Source organism: Bolinopsis microptera, chromosome 4 (assembly GCF_026151205.1).
Source record: "Bolinopsis microptera isolate Bmic1 chromosome 4, MBARI_Bmic_1.0, whole genome shotgun sequence".
NCBI classification, from domain to species: domain Eukaryota; kingdom Metazoa; phylum Ctenophora; class Tentaculata; order Lobata; family Bolinopsidae; genus Bolinopsis; species Bolinopsis microptera.
The window spans coordinates 10548706-10566665 of NC_087075.1; the positions used below are offsets into that span (position 1 = coordinate 10548706).

A 17960-nucleotide genomic window follows, 5' to 3' on the forward strand; every position below is an offset into this window, starting at 1 on the left:
AATTTCTGTCTATTAAAGATTCCTTCAGTAATTTAGCTTTCGGTACCTCAATCGTGTCTTGTGCCATTAACAGCGAACTCACTAATTGGTCAACGAAGAAAAATTCAGTCAAAACAGTGAAATTTAGGAATGCTGATATCTGACAATGTTCTATTATCGAAAGGACATTTATAACGATTTTCCTTTCATCAAAGTTTTCTCGGGTTATTCAGCTTCCCATAACTCGATCGTGACTTGTGTCACTCACACTGACCTAACTGATTGTTCACTGGTAAACAGTTCAGTCAAAACAGTGAAACTTCGGTAATGGTAACTTTTTCAGCATTATCGAGTCTTTGTAATATAATTTGTCATCCGGACAACTTTACTTACTGAATCAGACTTTACTTGATGAATCAGACTTAAACAACTTAAAACAACGATTAGTTAATTAGTGAGTAACTAAAATTTGAAAGTCAAAGTTTGGGTATTTGTGATACTTGGTTGAATTTATGGAGGAGTTGAAATTTGTCCAAAGTTATGATAACTTGCAGAGGATAATCTGACATTTCCTCAACTTTATCAAATAAAGTCGGTGAATTAAGATATGGATTGACGTCAAACTTCGATCCAGTGCGTCAAAAATGTCCGTTATTTCAAACCATTTTATCAAATATTTTGAGCATCACTTTGTAATGTACTTACTTGCAACGGTCTCCTCAATCATTCGAGTGGCCGGCCTTTGGTATACGGCCTTTGTTATACGTTTACTGGCTAATGCACGCTACTTTGTTAAATATCTAGTTTATTTAATTTAATAAACTGCAGTTCTATAAATAGCACTTTATACCATACTGCACAGTATACAGAGCTAGAACTCTCGAAACAACTATAATTTAGCTGAACCTATTGTCATGTCACAATTCTCTTTATGCAAACAGTACTGCTTTAACTACGATGGTAATGACCGTACATACAGATCTTAATAGCTATAATGTAGTGTGACCCCATAATCCCATATATGGTATGGTTAGATATTTGCGAAACAACCTGGTATGGCGCTGATCTTAATGTTGATAGATTTGCTGCCATCTGGGTTGCTGAACGTTTATCGCGCGCGCGAACGCCGAATGAAACTTTGGTACGATAAGTGTGAAGTTGCTTGCATTTACCATGACAGAAGATACTAGCTGAGCTGCCTGACCAATTATTTCTGGCGGATCACGTTTTTTATAATATAGATTGGGTATTAGAAATACTAGCAGGAACCCGTCTAACCCTTAAGTGGTGTCAAGACTCAAGAGACTAAATAAATTATTACATATTTATTGTATAGCCAAAACGAGTTCGTTAGTGTTCTCCTCGGTAAATTCATGTTTAATTCCTGTTTAATTCCAGTTTAATAAAATTTAATTCGCGTTTTTGACACCACTTGGGGATCCAAATTTTGGGCACTAAAATTGTTATTTCTTGGCCAATTTTTTATTTTTACATGCTGATTTGAAGGCCATTAAGACATTTGACCCAGTCAAAAAAGTTTCAGTTTTATATCTTTTACGGTTTTTGCGAAAAGTCGTGTTAAAGTTGATGCCGTGGTGTCAGTAAAAAATGCCTATAAAAAAACGAACACTATTTCTACGATTATTCACCGGAGCAGAAAATTAAAAACAAACACGGAGCTGCCTGACCAATTATTTCTGGCGGATCACGTTTTTAGGTTAACAGCTGATACAGACTAGCCGACTTCAAGTCTAGTCGATGCGTACTCTGTTCTATAGAGCTTCTATTTATCACATTGGACATAATAGTTTGCAATATGAGAATGTACATAACTTTATACATTTAAACTTTATACATAACTTTATAATATAGATTGGGTATTAGATATACTAGCAGGAACCCGTCTAACCCTTAAGTGGCGTCAACACTCAAATAAATTATTACATATTTAATTCGCGTTTTTGACACCACTTGGGGGTCCAAATTTTTGGCACTAAAATTGTTATTTCTTGGCCAATTTTTTATTTTTTCATGCTGATTTGAAGGCCATTAAAACATTTGACCCAGTAAAAAAGTTTCAGTTTTATATCTTTTACGGTTTTTGCGAAAAGTCGTGTTAAAGTTGATGCCGTGGTGTCAGTAAAAAATGCCTATAAAAAAACGAACACTATTTCTACGATTATTCACCGGAGCAGAAAATTAAAAACAAACACGGAGCTGCCTGACCAATTATTTCTGGCGGATCACGTTTTTAGGTTAACAGCTGATACAGACTAGCCGACTTCAAGTCTAGTCGATGCGTACTCTGTTCTATAGAGCTTCTATTTATCACATTGGACATAATAGTTTGCAATATGAGAATGTACATAACTTTATACATTTAAACTTTATACATAACTTTATAATATAGATTGGGTATTAGATATACTAGCAGGAACCCGTCTAACCCTTAAGTGGTGTCAACACTCAAATAAATTATTACATATTTAATTCGCGTTTTTGACACCACTTGGGGGTCCAAATTTTTGGCACTAAAATTGTTATTTCTTGGCCAATTTTTTATTTTTTCATGCTGATTTGAAGGCCATTAAAACATTTGACCAAGTAAAAAAGTTTCAGTTTTATATCTTTTACGGTTTTTGCGAAAAGTCGTGTTAAAGTTGATGCCGTGGTGTCAGTAAAATATAGTAAGATAGCTGGAATAGGTTGGTATGAAATGCCTATAAAAAGATCGAACACTATTCCTACGATTATTTACCGGAGCAGAAAATTTAAAACAAACACGGGTCTCAAAGAAAAAAATGGTAATAGTTTACATATAATATAGTTGATTTTATTGTCATATCGATAAAAAACCAAAGCATACCCCAAAAATAAGAGGATATTTAAATTTTAATATTTACCCATTTTCACAACTCTTACTGCACTGACAACTATCACATAGGTTTATGGTGGCGGAGTGGATATCTTGTCTTGATAAGAGGTAAGTTGGTTTGATATTATTATTAAAGGGGTTCAGCCTGGTTACTTGATGTCAGAAAATCGAAAAACGTATCCTAAAAGTTTTGAAATGTCCAATTTAGTGCACCTCATGCCAATGCCATTGGACTCGTGATCATATAATGCTAAGGACTCAGTATATAGCCTTTTTACCAGCCATCAGATCTCGAGACATGCTTTTAGGTCTCAAGATCTGACTGTGAGAACCCGGAATGTTACCTGACGGCTGACTCCTGAGAACGCCAGATCAAACTTTCAAAAAAATACAATTCTTCCTACAAGTTATAGAAATTTCCGGTTGATATCCGGCCAAGCACTTTCTGAACCGGACCGGAACCGGATAACTTTCACAAACGTTTTGTACCCCCCTCCCTTAATTAATAAATGTTCACCATACATTTTTAAATCTTATAACAATTTGAATAATTGATATTAATTTACCTTTAGGTGACCTTTGACAACATAATCTTAAATCTTGACCTTTCGGTGAATCGAGGGTAAATTACACTTCAATTCTGCTACATAAAAAAGTTCATAATGAATGGAAATGTTTCTAAAACTCACAATTTTTAGACCCAGTGATAGATCCGGTGAAGAACTTGATATTATCTACTCTCGCTTGAAGGTGAGTGACAAAACAATACGTTTACGAAGCCTGTTTGTTGTTTCAATACGATCTTCTAAATTCCTTGTGCCAAAATAAAAAACTAAAGTGTGATTATAAATCTCCGTCAAATAACTTTTACATTTTGGCTAGTTCAGTGACAGTAGTTTCTCTTAGACTTTACACCTTATTATGTTAATTGTGTCAATGTCTGATAATATAAAAACGATAAGAAGATTTGTGCTTCAATTTATTGTCTTATTGCGGGAACTATTAGTATTAATATATATGTTTATCCTCAGGATGTTAAAGCTTTTGAAACGTTTGATCCCACGCTACTGCAACAGATTTGTTACTACGGTTACTATGAAGATTTAGAAAAGGGCATAACACGTAAGTTTAAATATATTTATTTTTGAGACCCGTGTTTTGTTTTTATCTTTCTGCTCCGATGAGGAGAGAAAGTTTTTTGAGGAGAGCCGCTCATACATGGGCACCGTATTGATTAAATTATTTAGTTATATTTTATACAATATCTTTGTCGCATAGTAGCGGAGTATAGTAGTAAATCCAGATTGTCGGAAAATTTAGTAGATCTCGTAAGGCCGAGCATTAGTTTTTAATATTGTAGTTTCGTTAGCAGAACCGCAGAACGTTAAGTCTGTAAACTCGAGTACAGTAAGCTGATGAAATATGTTAATGTAGTATCACGTGGTCACTAGATCTCCGCCAATCAAAACATAATGGTGGAACTTGGGACTTGCCCAAATTATTCACTGTCCCTTCACCTTCCTCATATAACCTGCTAACATATTTCAGTGTATCGACAAGCAGATACAGGTAGAAACTGGTACGCAGTCCTTAGTGGGTCCTTGGATGTTAACGTGTCTGATCTTTTGGAAGACAAGGTTTGTCAGTTATTCGGTTTGTCAGTTTGTCAGTTTATTGATTTGTCAGTTTATCTAAATAACTAACCTTTCTTGTCTTTAGTAAAACAGTAAAGCCCCGATTTACCGCAAACCCCGATTTACCGCAAACCCCGATTTACCGCGGCCATTTCCGTCCCCAAATCGAGCTCAACATAATGTGAACAAACCAAACCCTGATTTAATGCAAACCCTGGTTAACCGCAGCTGTTTCCTTACCTTCAAAGTCCGCGGTAAATCGGGGGTTTTAATGTATTAAATGCGGTAAATCGGGGGTTTTAATGTATTAAATGCGGTAAATCGGGGGTTTTAATGTATTAATAATAACTGAAGTCAGCGTGTTAGTCTTGTTTCGGTCTCACGCAACTGAGCTATCCACTGCACTGGACAATTAACTCATCATGTCGTACTTAGATGGGGTGTTGAAATATTATTGATAGGGTACTAATTTAAAAATCATGTCAAGTGTGTCTGCAGTTATATTTGGCCTCATTTTTACCTCATTAAACTGAGGAACCATTATAAGCTGATTGTTATTTTGTAATCTTGCTGTAAATAGAAAATCAGCATTAAAGTTACCACGTCTTGTTGAATATCATTATTCTGTGGCTGCAGAGCTTTGCGTAACAGGGGGTTAGTCTCAATCTCACCACCCCAAACTGACGTTAGATCAGTTGATAATCGTTCAATACATGTAAGTTATGTATCAGTATGTGTGTAGCTCAAAAATAAGAACTTTTAATTTTTCGGTCCGAGCTTATTGGTCGAAAAGATTTTTATAAAATCGCTCATTTTTAACTCCATCTGCGAGCTAAATTTGTAACGAGAAAGGTCATTTTTCTGGGGAAATTTAGTCAAGTTTGAAATAATATGGATGTTGGGTTAATAGCAGTTTTAGCTAATTTGACTGATCTAGCTTTTACTAGAGCTTTAACTGGAGCTCTTAAAATATATTGATTTACTGTGTCACCCCCAAGTATCACTTTATCTTGCAGTTCCTTTACTTCATAGAGTACTTTGCATACAAATTCTAAATTGAAAACGAATTCTGTCGCACGGCACTATAAAAGACCGATTGGTTCAATGGACATTAATCCTCGATGTTTGTTACCTCGCAAATTCCTTGAGTTACTCGATTTACTGTCTATGAAAACATAAAACAGATTGAGTGATAATTGTTATAGTCACACAACTTACGATTATAAGTCATATTATATAAATTACGCAACTTTAGGCCCATAGAAATGTAAAAGCAAGGAGTGTAACATTGTAAGACGAAATGTCTATGAAAGTGTTAACATATTTGAGTCTATGAGATAACCTTGGTAAAGGTGCCCGCTTTGCGTTGAATATGGGGAAGTCAAAATACATTTTGTGGAGTACCGTTAAACGTCTTCAAACATCATGCCATGGAAGTGGCAGGGTGGGTCGCACACTGGCTGTTTCACTAATAATAATGGTTTATTTGAGTCAATGAAGATGTTTATTCTTGACATTTCACCTGGCTGATCTGTGAAAAAAGTGGTATTGAACCACCAGCAAAGCAATAGAAGTCCACATAAAAACAGCGGTTATGTCGTACAGTAACTGTTTACTGTACAATATACGCCTCTAGGACACTATCATGTGTTTTCGTGCTTGTTTGTTTGTTTGTGTGCTTGTGTGCTTGTGTGCTTGTGTGTTTGTGTGTTTGTTTGTGTGCTTGTGTTTGTGTGTTTGTGTGTTTGTGTTTGTGTGTGTGCGTGTGTGCGTGTGTGGGTGTGTTTGTATGTTTGTATGTTTGTATGTTTGTATGTTTGTATGTTTGTATGTTTGTATGTTTGTATGTTTGTGTGTTTGTGTGTTTGTGTGCTCATGCCTCTGATTTTGCCTTGTTCCAATATTTTAAGTTTACGAAATGAGGTGTGAACTCTTTACGGAACCAGCTCAGTCGGTTATATTATTAACTAGCTTGCTATTCTATAATTGCCCTGTATAAATTTACAATTTATTGTCAGCAATCAGCATACTGATCGTCTAGAGTTTTGTTATCACAGATCACTGAAAAGTACACCATCTCAATTTTATGAGTATTATTGTTTGACTTAAGGTGGTGCCCAATAGCAAGTCATACTTTTGAACAGCCAATTTAATCATTATATGTCATGGTGTTGCGACCTCATTTGTTTCGGCATCTTTTCAGTTTCTTATCAATATCATCCAATCACTTATCACGGGCCACGTATTTTCATAAATTTTCAAATATAAATTTCATCATAGTTCCAGATCTTCTATAGTTCAGAGACAATTAAATCAAATAGATTAAATTAAATGAAGTATAAAACTCTAAAATTCATTACCACAACAATGCTTTAAAATTAAATTTAACTTTGGAAAATTCAAAATACGGCTGAAAAGAATTTTTGGTTGAAGCGTTAATATATTATCATTGTTCATGGAATATTCACTGTTTATGAGTATAATCAGTATAATATGTTCCCTATGCCTTTCAGGCTCATTTCACATGTCGTGCATGCAGTTTGAAGAACTCTATGATTCTACTGCTGATTCGTACCCCAACAAATTGTTCTGAAAAATTGGTTTTGTTGAATATAAGTTATATGGGAAAGAGGATAAAATACTGGGACCTTGTTATATGTATAGCTTTAATAACATCCTTATATTAGAATTATGCCGATGCCCATCAATGCTCAATGCTCATGCCCATTTGACCAAATACGAGCCCCCCCCCCCCCCAAATACGAGTCGAGTTTTTAAAAAAATAATTCAAACTTGGAATTATGTTAATTTACCTAGCTTCTTCAAACTTGTGCGAAATACAGCAAGTCTGTCCATGGTTAGAATTTCTTCGTAAAAGGGCTCAGAGTAGAGGAAGTCGTAAGGACTTGTTATGGTGGAATTTAGCCGGCATTCCGAGGTGGAGCTCACTGCTCCTTCTAATTCTTCTGCCACTTTATCCAGTTCTAGTTTGGTTGCCGCCAACTCGTCGATGGTCTCATTGAATTTGAAAGCCATCTTTTTGAAGTCCGATCTAGCAGTTGCCACTGTATGCTTTAGCAGTTTCCAGTTCACTGATGGTCTCATTCAATCTGACTGCCCTTTTTTTACTGTCTGCTCTGGCAGTTGCTAGTTCACTGAGGGTCTCATTTAGTTTGAGGGCCTTATCCTCGCTGTCTGCCGTAGCCGTTGCTAGTTCAACCAGGGTCTCATTTAATTTGAGAGCCTTCTCTTCACTGTCTGCCAAAGCAGTTGCCAGTTCACCAACGGTCCTGTTCAATTGGACTGCCATCTCTTTACTGTCTGCCAAAGCAGTTGCCAATTCACCAACGGTCCTGTTCAATTGGACTGCCATCTCTTTACTGTCGGCCGTAGCAGTTGACAGTTCACCAAGGTTCTCATCCAATTGGGCTGCCATCTCTTTCCTGTCGGCTGTAGCCGTTGCCAGTTCTCCAAGAGTCTCATCCAACTTTACATCCATCTTTTCACTGTCTGCTTTAGCTGTTGCCAGTTCTCCAAGAGTCTCATCAAATTTTCATCCATCTTTTCACTGTTAGTTGTAGCATGTTTCAGTTCATTCAGGATCTGGTTCAATTTGTTTTCCGTCTGATCGAGTTGTTCTTTTAATGCTGTGACACTTGCTAGTTGGGAGAGGGTTTCATTTAGTTTGCCTTCTATCTGTTTGAGTTTTATCAGCATGACCTTGTCGACTACCTCTAGTTCTGGGCATCCATTTGCTTTTTCCACCACATTGCCGGTCCTACTGAGTTGTATAATACCCTCCCATCTGATGTGTCTCTTCGCTCCATAATTCTCCTCTGAAAGATTAAAGCACATGTCGCTAGCCATCTCCCGTATCTCCGAGGTAGACAACATAGTGCTAAACACATTTAGTTGGAACATTTCGCCTGCAAACTTATTGTCGCGATCCATATCCGCTAGATTATTGTAATTGTCCTGCTCGTTACCAAATACCACGTACCCACCCTGTCCTAGTGTCCTGCCAGCTGATGTTGCCTTGCAGTCAACCAGTACACCATTAATGTACAGGTTGCGGGTCTGGGATGCTGCAGACCAGGATACGCAGTTATGATACCACGTGCCAGGGGTCACGGTGTAACTGCTCGTCAGATCAGAGATCTCCCCGAATATATAGAATTGGTATCCGTTATCAGTTATCTGAATCTCTTTCCCTGCGTTAGAGGTAGCGTAAGAAAACCAATTTGGTGTATATGCACTCCGCAGCTTCTTGATCCAGGCGCAGATTGTAAACGCTCTCTCAAATGGCTGCATATCGGGTTTATACCTAATATAATCCTTGGCTGTGTCACCAAATTTCAGCACACTATGTCTGCTTAACTCAATAGACGTACTTCCAGCTGTAAAGTGAAGCAGGGAGGTCAGAGTAAGGATTACGCAGCAGAGTTGAAAATGATCCATCCTGGCTGGGATTTTTATTTGTTAGTGAACTTTTCATACACATACTTATAGTTGCGAAATTAACTCCATAGTAAAAGAGTTAGTCGTGTGATACTAAGAGAAATCTTCTTTATCCGCTTTTTTAATTTTGTAGTAAATGATGAAAATAAACTGTTCAAATCGAAATGCTCTACTATGTTCAATATGATAGTACACTGTAGGTAGCACTAAAAAGAAGAGAAATGGCACAACTGCACTAGTGTGCTACTGAACAAAATGAATATACCCATCAGGCAATATAAATGCTTACTAGATTTTATGTTTTCGACTTAATTTAGGAATGTGAAATATTATTACTAGGTTCGTAGCAACTAGCAACCTCTTATCATGTTCGTTCCTCATATTCAAAGGATATTATTCATTCATAATAAATTACCCATAAAAATCTGCACCAATGTGTTTGCACTCAGTACCAGTCCGGACTTAATCAAATCTGTCTGGAGGAAGAACCTAATATAAAGTTGTAACGTTTATTTAAAAAGGATTCAAGCCTAATACTGTGTCTCCTTTCGTGTCCAAATGCAACACCATTTTAATTAGTTCTCAGCAGTATTTCCAAATTTACTTAATTTCGGACCACTAATCATGCAGAAAAAGGTCGCCCAAACTAGAGTTTTAATTAACTTTGTAATGTTATCGTTTTTATAATTAGTAAACATTAAACACTGAAGTTGTGAGATGATTTTTAGAGAAATTTCTCTAAATTTCTCTAAATTTGTCTAAATTTATCTAAATTTCTCTAAATTTATCTAATACCAGCTCAGATCATGTTCAGGCTTCAGCCATTATTCAATTGTACAGAAGTAATTCTTAGGATAATAAGGGATGATTTCCTTAATGAACACCGCGAGAGTTGTAATGACACTGTGTTAACTGTTACTGTAAGGAAGAATGTAAAATCTTGTCGGGGTCCTGATCAAGAAATCGGGAGATTTTGTATTGCCGTATCACTATTTACTATAATACATTAAATGTTTGTAGGATCATTTATTTCTAATTGTATTGCTCATCTCTATCTATCATAAGATATCTCTCAAATCATCTACTAAATCAACTTATTCTCTATCTAAACATCTCATCAACCCACTAATTACCTAATTATAAATTCCTCTACTTAGTACTAATTATCCAATTAATTACTCTACTAATTACTCAATTACCCCCCAGAATGCTGTTACAGTCTGTACGCTAGGTGTTGGGGCGGCGTTTGGAGAATCAGTCCTGGACAATTCTCCCCGGTAAACCTTAACATGCTCAACCGGCTTAAGAGTCGGTTCTTAAGGGGGGGGGGGGGGGGGGGGGGCCAAATACCCTGAACATGCCCAAAACCCAGATTTTAGGTGCTCTACTTGTAGCTAGTGGTCTCCTGAACTCGTATATGAATTTTAATCAAGACGGCAAAATTCTGAAATTTGCCGGGCATTTTTCAGAATTTGGCCGCCAAATTTTTTTAAAGGCCTAACTCAAAATTATAATACAAAACTTAAGGTCATGAGGCGATTCTACGTCGATTCTAAAAAAAATTTCATAAAAAAATATTGAAACCCTATTGAGTTCTATTGTTTTGAGCGAAGTCAGTTTTGCAAATATCGCGAACTGAGATATGGGCGATTTTGTTCATTTTTTGCGATTATTTGAATACAGAATCCACAGTTAGGTAGATATTGAGCTGATAATCATAGAGAATGTGTAGTATAGGCTTACCTTCCATATAAAGTTGGTTTCATTCAAAATATTGATATTTGACCAATTTATGGGCCAAAATCGATCAAATTTAGTGCGTATGCCCAAATATGGGCATATAGTTTTTGGCTCATAACTCAGTCATTTGTTGTCCAATCTTGATTAAAATTCATATACGAGTTTAGGGGACCACTAGCTACAAGTAGAGCACCTAAAATCTGGGTTTTGGGCATGTTCAGGGTATTTGGCTAAATTGGGCCTAATTTGGACCAAATATGGGCGTTGCTGCCCCCCGGGCACCGTTTGGCGGTTGGGGTCCGGGACCCCCTCAAAAATTCGGTCACCGGTCCTAGTTGGTTGGTCAAATGCTATCTCGAAATTAAGTTTCACAAAAAAATCGGGGTGAACCCCCCCCCCCCCCCGGCCCCCCTTAACTTGTTTAATATGCATTACATATCTATATATATATATTATATACTATTATATAATATATTACATGTCATACAAATATAATTTGAATTATATGCACATGTACAGAACATATCATTTTGTTCGCCCCTCAAGTTCTCAGCTCGTGATAAGTACTGAAATCTGACCGGATCAGATGACGTGGTATTTACAAGTAACAATGTTATTAAATAATATTTTACAGTCGAGCCACTGTGATCACGTGCGAGTACACGGAACTTCTGAGAGTTGAAAGAAATGATTTGCTCAAGGTTTGTTTTAGATCGTGTATTTTGGGGGACTTCATTAAATCATAAAAGGTCGGGAAATGATTAATGAAGTGTTTAAATTCTAAAACTAATTTTACTTCATCAACGTTTTTACTTCAATAAATGAAATATGTGTCAATAAACTTTATAATTCACGTAACCTTAGTATTAATTACTTTACAGCGTTATTTGTCGGTAAGTAACTAAGTTACCCCCTCTACAATTTGGAATTACTTGGACTCCTTCCAGGTTTGGAAGAGTAACAGTGAACTTATGTCCAGACTCTTCAGCTCCAGCATAAAACCACCCTCCCCTGTTGCTTCCCCTTCAGCTACGTTACCTAGCAATCCTTTGTCTCTTAATAGCAAGGTGAGTTTTTTAGTAACCTAGCAACCCTTAGTATTTTTATAATAGTAAGGTGAGTCAGTGTGTTATCTAGACACGTGATTATTATGGGCGAGTCAGTCGGAGCATTTCTTAAGTTAAGTTTTAACCTGATATAACACATTCACTTGGTAGTCGATCAGATAAACAAACATTTGTAAAGTAACTTAGACAACCAAGCCAAGGCAATCAATTTATTATATCCTTCCCTTCAAAGTTCAAATAACATATTATCTCTGTGTGTTTGGGTTTAATTGTCTCAAAATTATCACTACACGCACTATAATTGTCACATTAAGTTCTAATTAACTTCCAGGGAAATGTTATGCATAATTTAGAGTAATTAAAATTACCGAGTGTACTACGGATTACCTTTTTCTACTATTTCATTTTGTTTTTGTCTCGTATGATTACTGTGGTGTTTCAAAGTTTCGTTTCGTTCTGACATTTTCTGGGGAAGTTGTGCCGATTCTGATCTGCCAATCTAAAAAATCGGACAGCTACGTTGCACATAATTTTAGCTTTTTAAATAGGCAAAATATTACATAATGAAATTATCCTCCATAAGTGAAGCAGTAATATTCAACTTATTTCTTTATCAGGTGTAAAATAGTGCTGGGAATAAATCAATTTATACTCTTATTAACTGGTCGTAGTTTGGTCGCTAACCATAAGCCAGTTTAATCGGGTTAGTACACGTTACATTGCTCTACATTCTGCAGCTTTTTTTGCAGAAAATCGTCCACTCATCCATTTTCTTCCGATTTGAGTTTGAAAAGCCCTAGCTAAGATATGATTCGATGATTTAAATTTCAATGAAATGAGTAGTTTTTGTTTTTGGCTCGTATAAGTTTGTCGTTACAATTGTGTTTTTGTGAATTAGTAATCCTGACGCCTGCTTGAATTTTACGGTCTCAAAGGCAAAGGCTATTATTAAATATTCAGATCTTTATGTGGAATGTATCTTGGTGTGGAATTCACCCTGTAATAAACGTAAAGCTCCTTGGACCTTGCTAAGCTTCATTAAATTATAGATTCTGTTATGTAAAATTAATTAAGTAATAATACTGTTATATACGCTAATCTAACTCTCAAAACAGTGCAATTAGTTTTTTAATCGCACTCCCTGGAAAAAAAGCCGATGCGATTATAAAAATAATAGGTGGCTGTCAAATAGGTCGAAAGTGTAGTTATTATAATAATGAAAAATTAAATTATTTGAATTAATAACAATAATATGTCATTGTTATTAATTTAAATATTTTAATTTTTAAACATAGTCTTTGCCCTTTGGCTTTTTGGTGACGTCATTAATTTTGAATACTTTTCACTGCTAGTGCTAGTTTTGTATTTTGTATCACATTTTGTATCAAACCATAAAACCATAAAAATAACGCAACCCAAAATAGTGGTTACACGTTAAAACATCTATCACCACTATTTTGGGTTGCGTCATTTCCTGTATAGTAAGGATTTATGGTTTGAGGCTTGAAAATTAACCGCTTACTTTTAATTTTAAAAGTCTATCAAGACAATTAATGAATCTAATCCTGCAAATTTACAGATTCTTATTATTTTCAACGTTGTTTTTAACTTTTTAACACCAGATACATCACTCATATCCAGATGTACAAGTTTGATATGACAGAGCAACAAGTAATACACTTCATCAGTATTCAGTACCCAATGTTAAACCCCTTGTCTAGTTAGAGCGGTCTCCGCCGTGGAGCGCGTGCACCAGCCAAATATTGATAAGGGAAGTGTTGTCAGCTGCTGCTTAGCAACACCTCACATTGTCACGTGCACGCTGTCTACCAATCAGCGAGCTTTGTTTTTCCTCTCCGCCAATCAAATTCATAAGATTTGAGACACGTGTTTTTTGTTTTCAGTCGGCGATGAAACCGATCGTGTTCCTTGGTTTGACATTTCTTGCGTTCTTGTACGTTACCATGGTTACGTAGTTTGCGCCATGACTCGCGGTGAATTTCCCTTGTGTAGTTCTGTAATCAATGTCAATCAATCTGTAGTTCCCGTTCGTTACCACATGGCACATGGTCACTGAGTTCATATTGATAGGTTAAGCTCTAATTATGATAAAACTGTCCCTGTTTTGATAGATTTGATCGTTTCTTGCTGCCTTGGTTAATTTGTGGAATGATTGCTGTTACATAACCTCCAAATCTTACTTGTCGTGCTTTTTAAAGATGATGAAGGCTCGATACCTGGTAACCAATCATTCTTTACTTACTTACTTTAGGTTACTTTAGGTTGCTTTAGGTTACTTTAGGTTACTTCAGGTTACTTTAGGTGGCAGGGATACCACGGAATCCTGGAATGATCCCTTCTTTTTGCTCAAAAAGTGCCATTTTTATTTTGATAGTAAGGTCAGTGTGTGTTGAAATGCCTCAGATTTTCTCATGCAGATTCCCTGATATTATTATTTAAACTGACTGCGGTCACGGTTGTGTAAGTAAAGTAGCAGTATAGTAGCAGTATAGTAGCAGTATAGTAGCAGTATAGTAGCAGTATAGTAGCAGTATAGTAGCAGTATAGTAGCAGTATAGTAGCAGTATAGTAGCAGTATAGTAGCAGTATAGTAACAGTATAGTAGCAGTATAGTAGCAGTATAGTAGCAGTATAGTAGCAGTATAGTAGCAGTATAGTAGCAGTATAGTAGCAGTATAGTAGCAGTATACTAGCAGTATAGTAGCAGTATAGTAGCAGTATAGTAGCAGTATAGTAGCAGTATAGTAGCAGTATAGTAGCAGTATAGTAGCAGTATAGTAGCAGTATAGTAGCAGTATAGTAGCAGTATAGTAGCAGTATAGTAGCAGTATAGTAGCAGTATAGTAGCAGTATAGTAGCAGTATAGTAGCAGTATAGTAGCAGTATAGTAGCAGTATAGTAGCAGTATAGTAGCAGTATAGTAGCAGTAAAGTACTAGTAGCAGTATAGTAACAGTATAGTAGCAGTATAGTAGCAGTATAGTAGCAGTATAGTAGCAGTATAGTAGCAGTATAGTAGCAGTATAGTAGCAGTATAGTAGCAGTATAGTAGCAGTATAGACTATAGTAGCAGTATAGTAGCAGTATAGTAGCAGTATAGTAGCAGTATAGTAGCAGTATAGTAGCAGTATAGACTATAGTAGCAGTATAGTAGCAGTATAGTAGCAGTATAGTAGCAGTATAGTAGCAGTATAGTAGCAGTATAGTAGCAGTGCCGCTGTTTTAAGTAATCACACTCTTGAGTTTCTAGTCTGATGTTCTCTAGATGTATAATAATTGATAAAAAAATAGAAATTATTAAAGTGTCACTGTCAGCTATGCGTAGTGTCAGTCTGTTATAATATTGAGGTAAGCAAGTTAACTCTGTCATATTACAGTTGAACTCGACTAGATCACGACAGCTTGAAGTAAGGTTAACGTTAACGACGCTTCCCAGACCTGTCATACTTGATCCAGCACTTCTAATTCGCTTCCAGCAGTCCTAGTGCTATAATATAACCTTCCAGCCAGTATACCATGGATTTTATGAAGCGCAGTGATCTCTACAAACTGCTCTACGGACATCTCGCTAGATTTCATTAAAATGCTGTCGATAGTTATGATTATTCTACTACTCTACTGGTTTCCAAGTGAATTTTAGTGCTACACAAGATTATGAGCTAAGAGTCTCCCTTCCCTTGGCACGTATCGAGAACATACCTTACGAGACATATTATTATTTATATTCGACATAATTCCGGTGACCTAAATGATGTGGGAACGAAAATATGGGAAATTTTTCCAAAAACCGCAAAATTTCGTACCCCAAATTACATAATGGTATTTGGGAATTTTTTCATTTCTTTATTTTGAAAACCTAATATTTGAGAAAATTAGTAAAATTAAATATAAAGTTTGAAAAATTACAACTCAATTTCTTCGTCTTCCTGGTCTAGAGGGGTGGTAAGTTTTTCTCGGGCTAATTTTACTCGTATGTATAACATAAGTAATAGTATGTTAGTATAAATATCACTTACCTTACCTAACGTTCGTCTTTCGACGTTTGTAACATTTTTAAAATTTTAATGTAAATTTATAAAATCATTTTTGAAGCAATTCATGATCGAATACTAGTATTCATTTGTTTGATGAATCATATTTATAACTTACTAAGTTACTATAGCTTCTTAAGACTTAACGTGTTTTTATACTTTTAACATACTATATAGTAAGTGGACAGTAAATTAATTTTGAGAATTATACCCGACTGCAATCAGCCAAGATTAAAACGAACCAACACGATGTAAAAAAACTACAGTATAATATATACTGTATGTTCTGGCCGATGGTATGTTTACTGTATAAGTTTATTTGGTAAAAAGTCCTTAAAGGAACCTAAAAGTGCGTGAATTTAGGTCGTTCCGTGCCGTAAGTGCGTTGTGTTTTAAAAGTGCGTAAAGTGTGCACGAACCAACTATGAACGAGAATGTATTTGGACATGAAGGAAAACACAATATGAAGCTTACGACATGAAAGCCTGTAAAACATTCGAGATAATCACTATCAAGCAAAATGCAAAAAGGATTTATTTAAGAGAAGGATGTATTTAAGAGAAATATTTATTTCAAAAACGAGGACGATTTTACCAACTTAGTGAACTTAGCAAGGAATAGACTAGGATGGAGGAGTTTATTTACTATTAGACATATTGAACGGAGGAGTTTAAGAAAACGTAAATAGGCCAGCACTTTACCTAGAGCCTCTTTATGTGCTCTTTCGATTATAAAAGTTATTATATATATAAGCAAAATGCATATGATATTTATTATATCAGATGTGAAACAAAAGCAAACTTTATTCAATCAAAAATCGTACGATCATAACGATAGACGCAAATGCTACGAAGAATGGTTCAGAAAATAAAAAGGAAAAGCCGTTAATATTTTGAAGGGTGAGCAAGTTTTAGGAGGGTCTGTGGCTTTATGCCAGTGCTCGGTCGTAGCATCATGTATAATTACAGATAAGACGGTATCGCGTCGTTCATTATTATCTTTACCCTAAGAAAGTGAGTTATCGAGGATAATATGCTATGAAATAATGAATATATGCATTCTTCAGGGCGGACTGTAATCAAGTATTCGTCGCAACTTTATTTTAAGATTTTGCAGATTTATTTAATATGCACTAATCTTACTCCCTCCCAACCGAAGGTTAATTCCACAAGATGTATGAGCTGAGGGTCTGTGGCTTTATGCCAGAGCTTAGACGTAGAATCCTGTATAATTACAATAAATAGGACGGCTTCTTCGTTCATCAATAACTTTTCAAAACTTGCACAAAGTGCAAGTTGTCGACGATGATTATATGTAATGAAATAGTGAGTAGTATGCAATCCTTAGCGGATTATAATATAGTATTCGTCGCAACTTTATTTTTAGATCAAAACTCCGAGATTTATTTATCTGCAGGTTAATTCCACAAAATCTAAGTCTCAAATCAATTAACTTTGAAATTTGGGGAGGGGTCGCTTAATGCTGAAATTTGCTGACGGAGGGGGGATCCGGATTATTCCGGATAGAAATGACCAAAACCTTGATGACGTAATTATGTGGGGCTCCCTAATGTTTGATCAGCTTTCCATAGTTGAACAAAATTCGCCTCACATTTCGTAATTTATATTCGCCGCACTCGAGCAGCACTTTTGACCAAATTTGCTGCACGCTTGCCGCACATTTTAGGGAGCCATTTTAGGAAGTGCGGGATCGCACTTTCCGCAAAATTTTGCCGCACTTATTATATGTTGCCTCTGCCGGGTAGTGCTCAAGTGAGAGCATCGTAGTTGTGAGACTTCTGTCTCCCAAAGTCTCACAAAGTCTCGTTACAATCTTCCCACTTGGAACAGAACCAGTAGAAGCACTGGGTTATGGTACTTAACATTAAACACAGTTAAACAACATCCCCAGTAATGCTCATAATAGACTACAGTATTATTATCCCACAATTTAGCCAGTTTTAATAAGGACTCTTTGTTTTTACCGGGTCATGGCTGTCATTCCAGGCACCAGCTGATTAACCTAGAACATTGTTATTATGATAGCCTCCATTCCTCATTTGCTAAACCTTTAACCTGACGTTGCTGAATATACTCTCACCCATAAGTTCCCTTAATATTGCCTTTTTTGTTGGAAAGCTGCCAATATTTCTGTTA

The 17960-nt window shown here is 36.1% G+C and overlaps 2 protein-coding genes across 3 annotated transcripts in view; one reads left to right on the forward strand and one right to left on the reverse strand.

Annotated features, from left to right (window-relative positions):
- The window catches only part of LOC134814063 (ATP-dependent RNA helicase DHX33-like), a 37783-nt gene extending 26279 nt beyond the window's left edge, over positions 1-11504 (reverse strand). Inside the window, exon 1 of the mRNA XM_063822064.1 lies at positions 11500-11504. The gene's annotated coding sequence lies outside the window, so the exon portion shown is untranslated. The remainder of the gene's footprint in view (positions 1-11499) is intronic.
- LOC134814062 (rap guanine nucleotide exchange factor 4-like) overlaps positions 2928-17960 on the forward strand; it is a 42869-nt gene continuing 27836 nt past the window's right edge. For both annotated transcript variants that reach the window (XM_063822061.1, XM_063822060.1), the window contains exons 1-7: positions 2928-2962; positions 3553-3604; positions 3886-3976; positions 4403-4491; positions 10153-10223; positions 11321-11387; positions 11634-11753. In XM_063822061.1, the coding sequence (XP_063678131.1) occupies positions 2928-2962; positions 3553-3604; positions 3886-3976; positions 4403-4491; positions 10153-10223; positions 11321-11387; positions 11634-11753 (525 nt within the window). The remainder of the gene's footprint in view (positions 2963-3552; positions 3605-3885; positions 3977-4402; positions 4492-10152; positions 10224-11320; positions 11388-11633; positions 11754-17960) is intronic.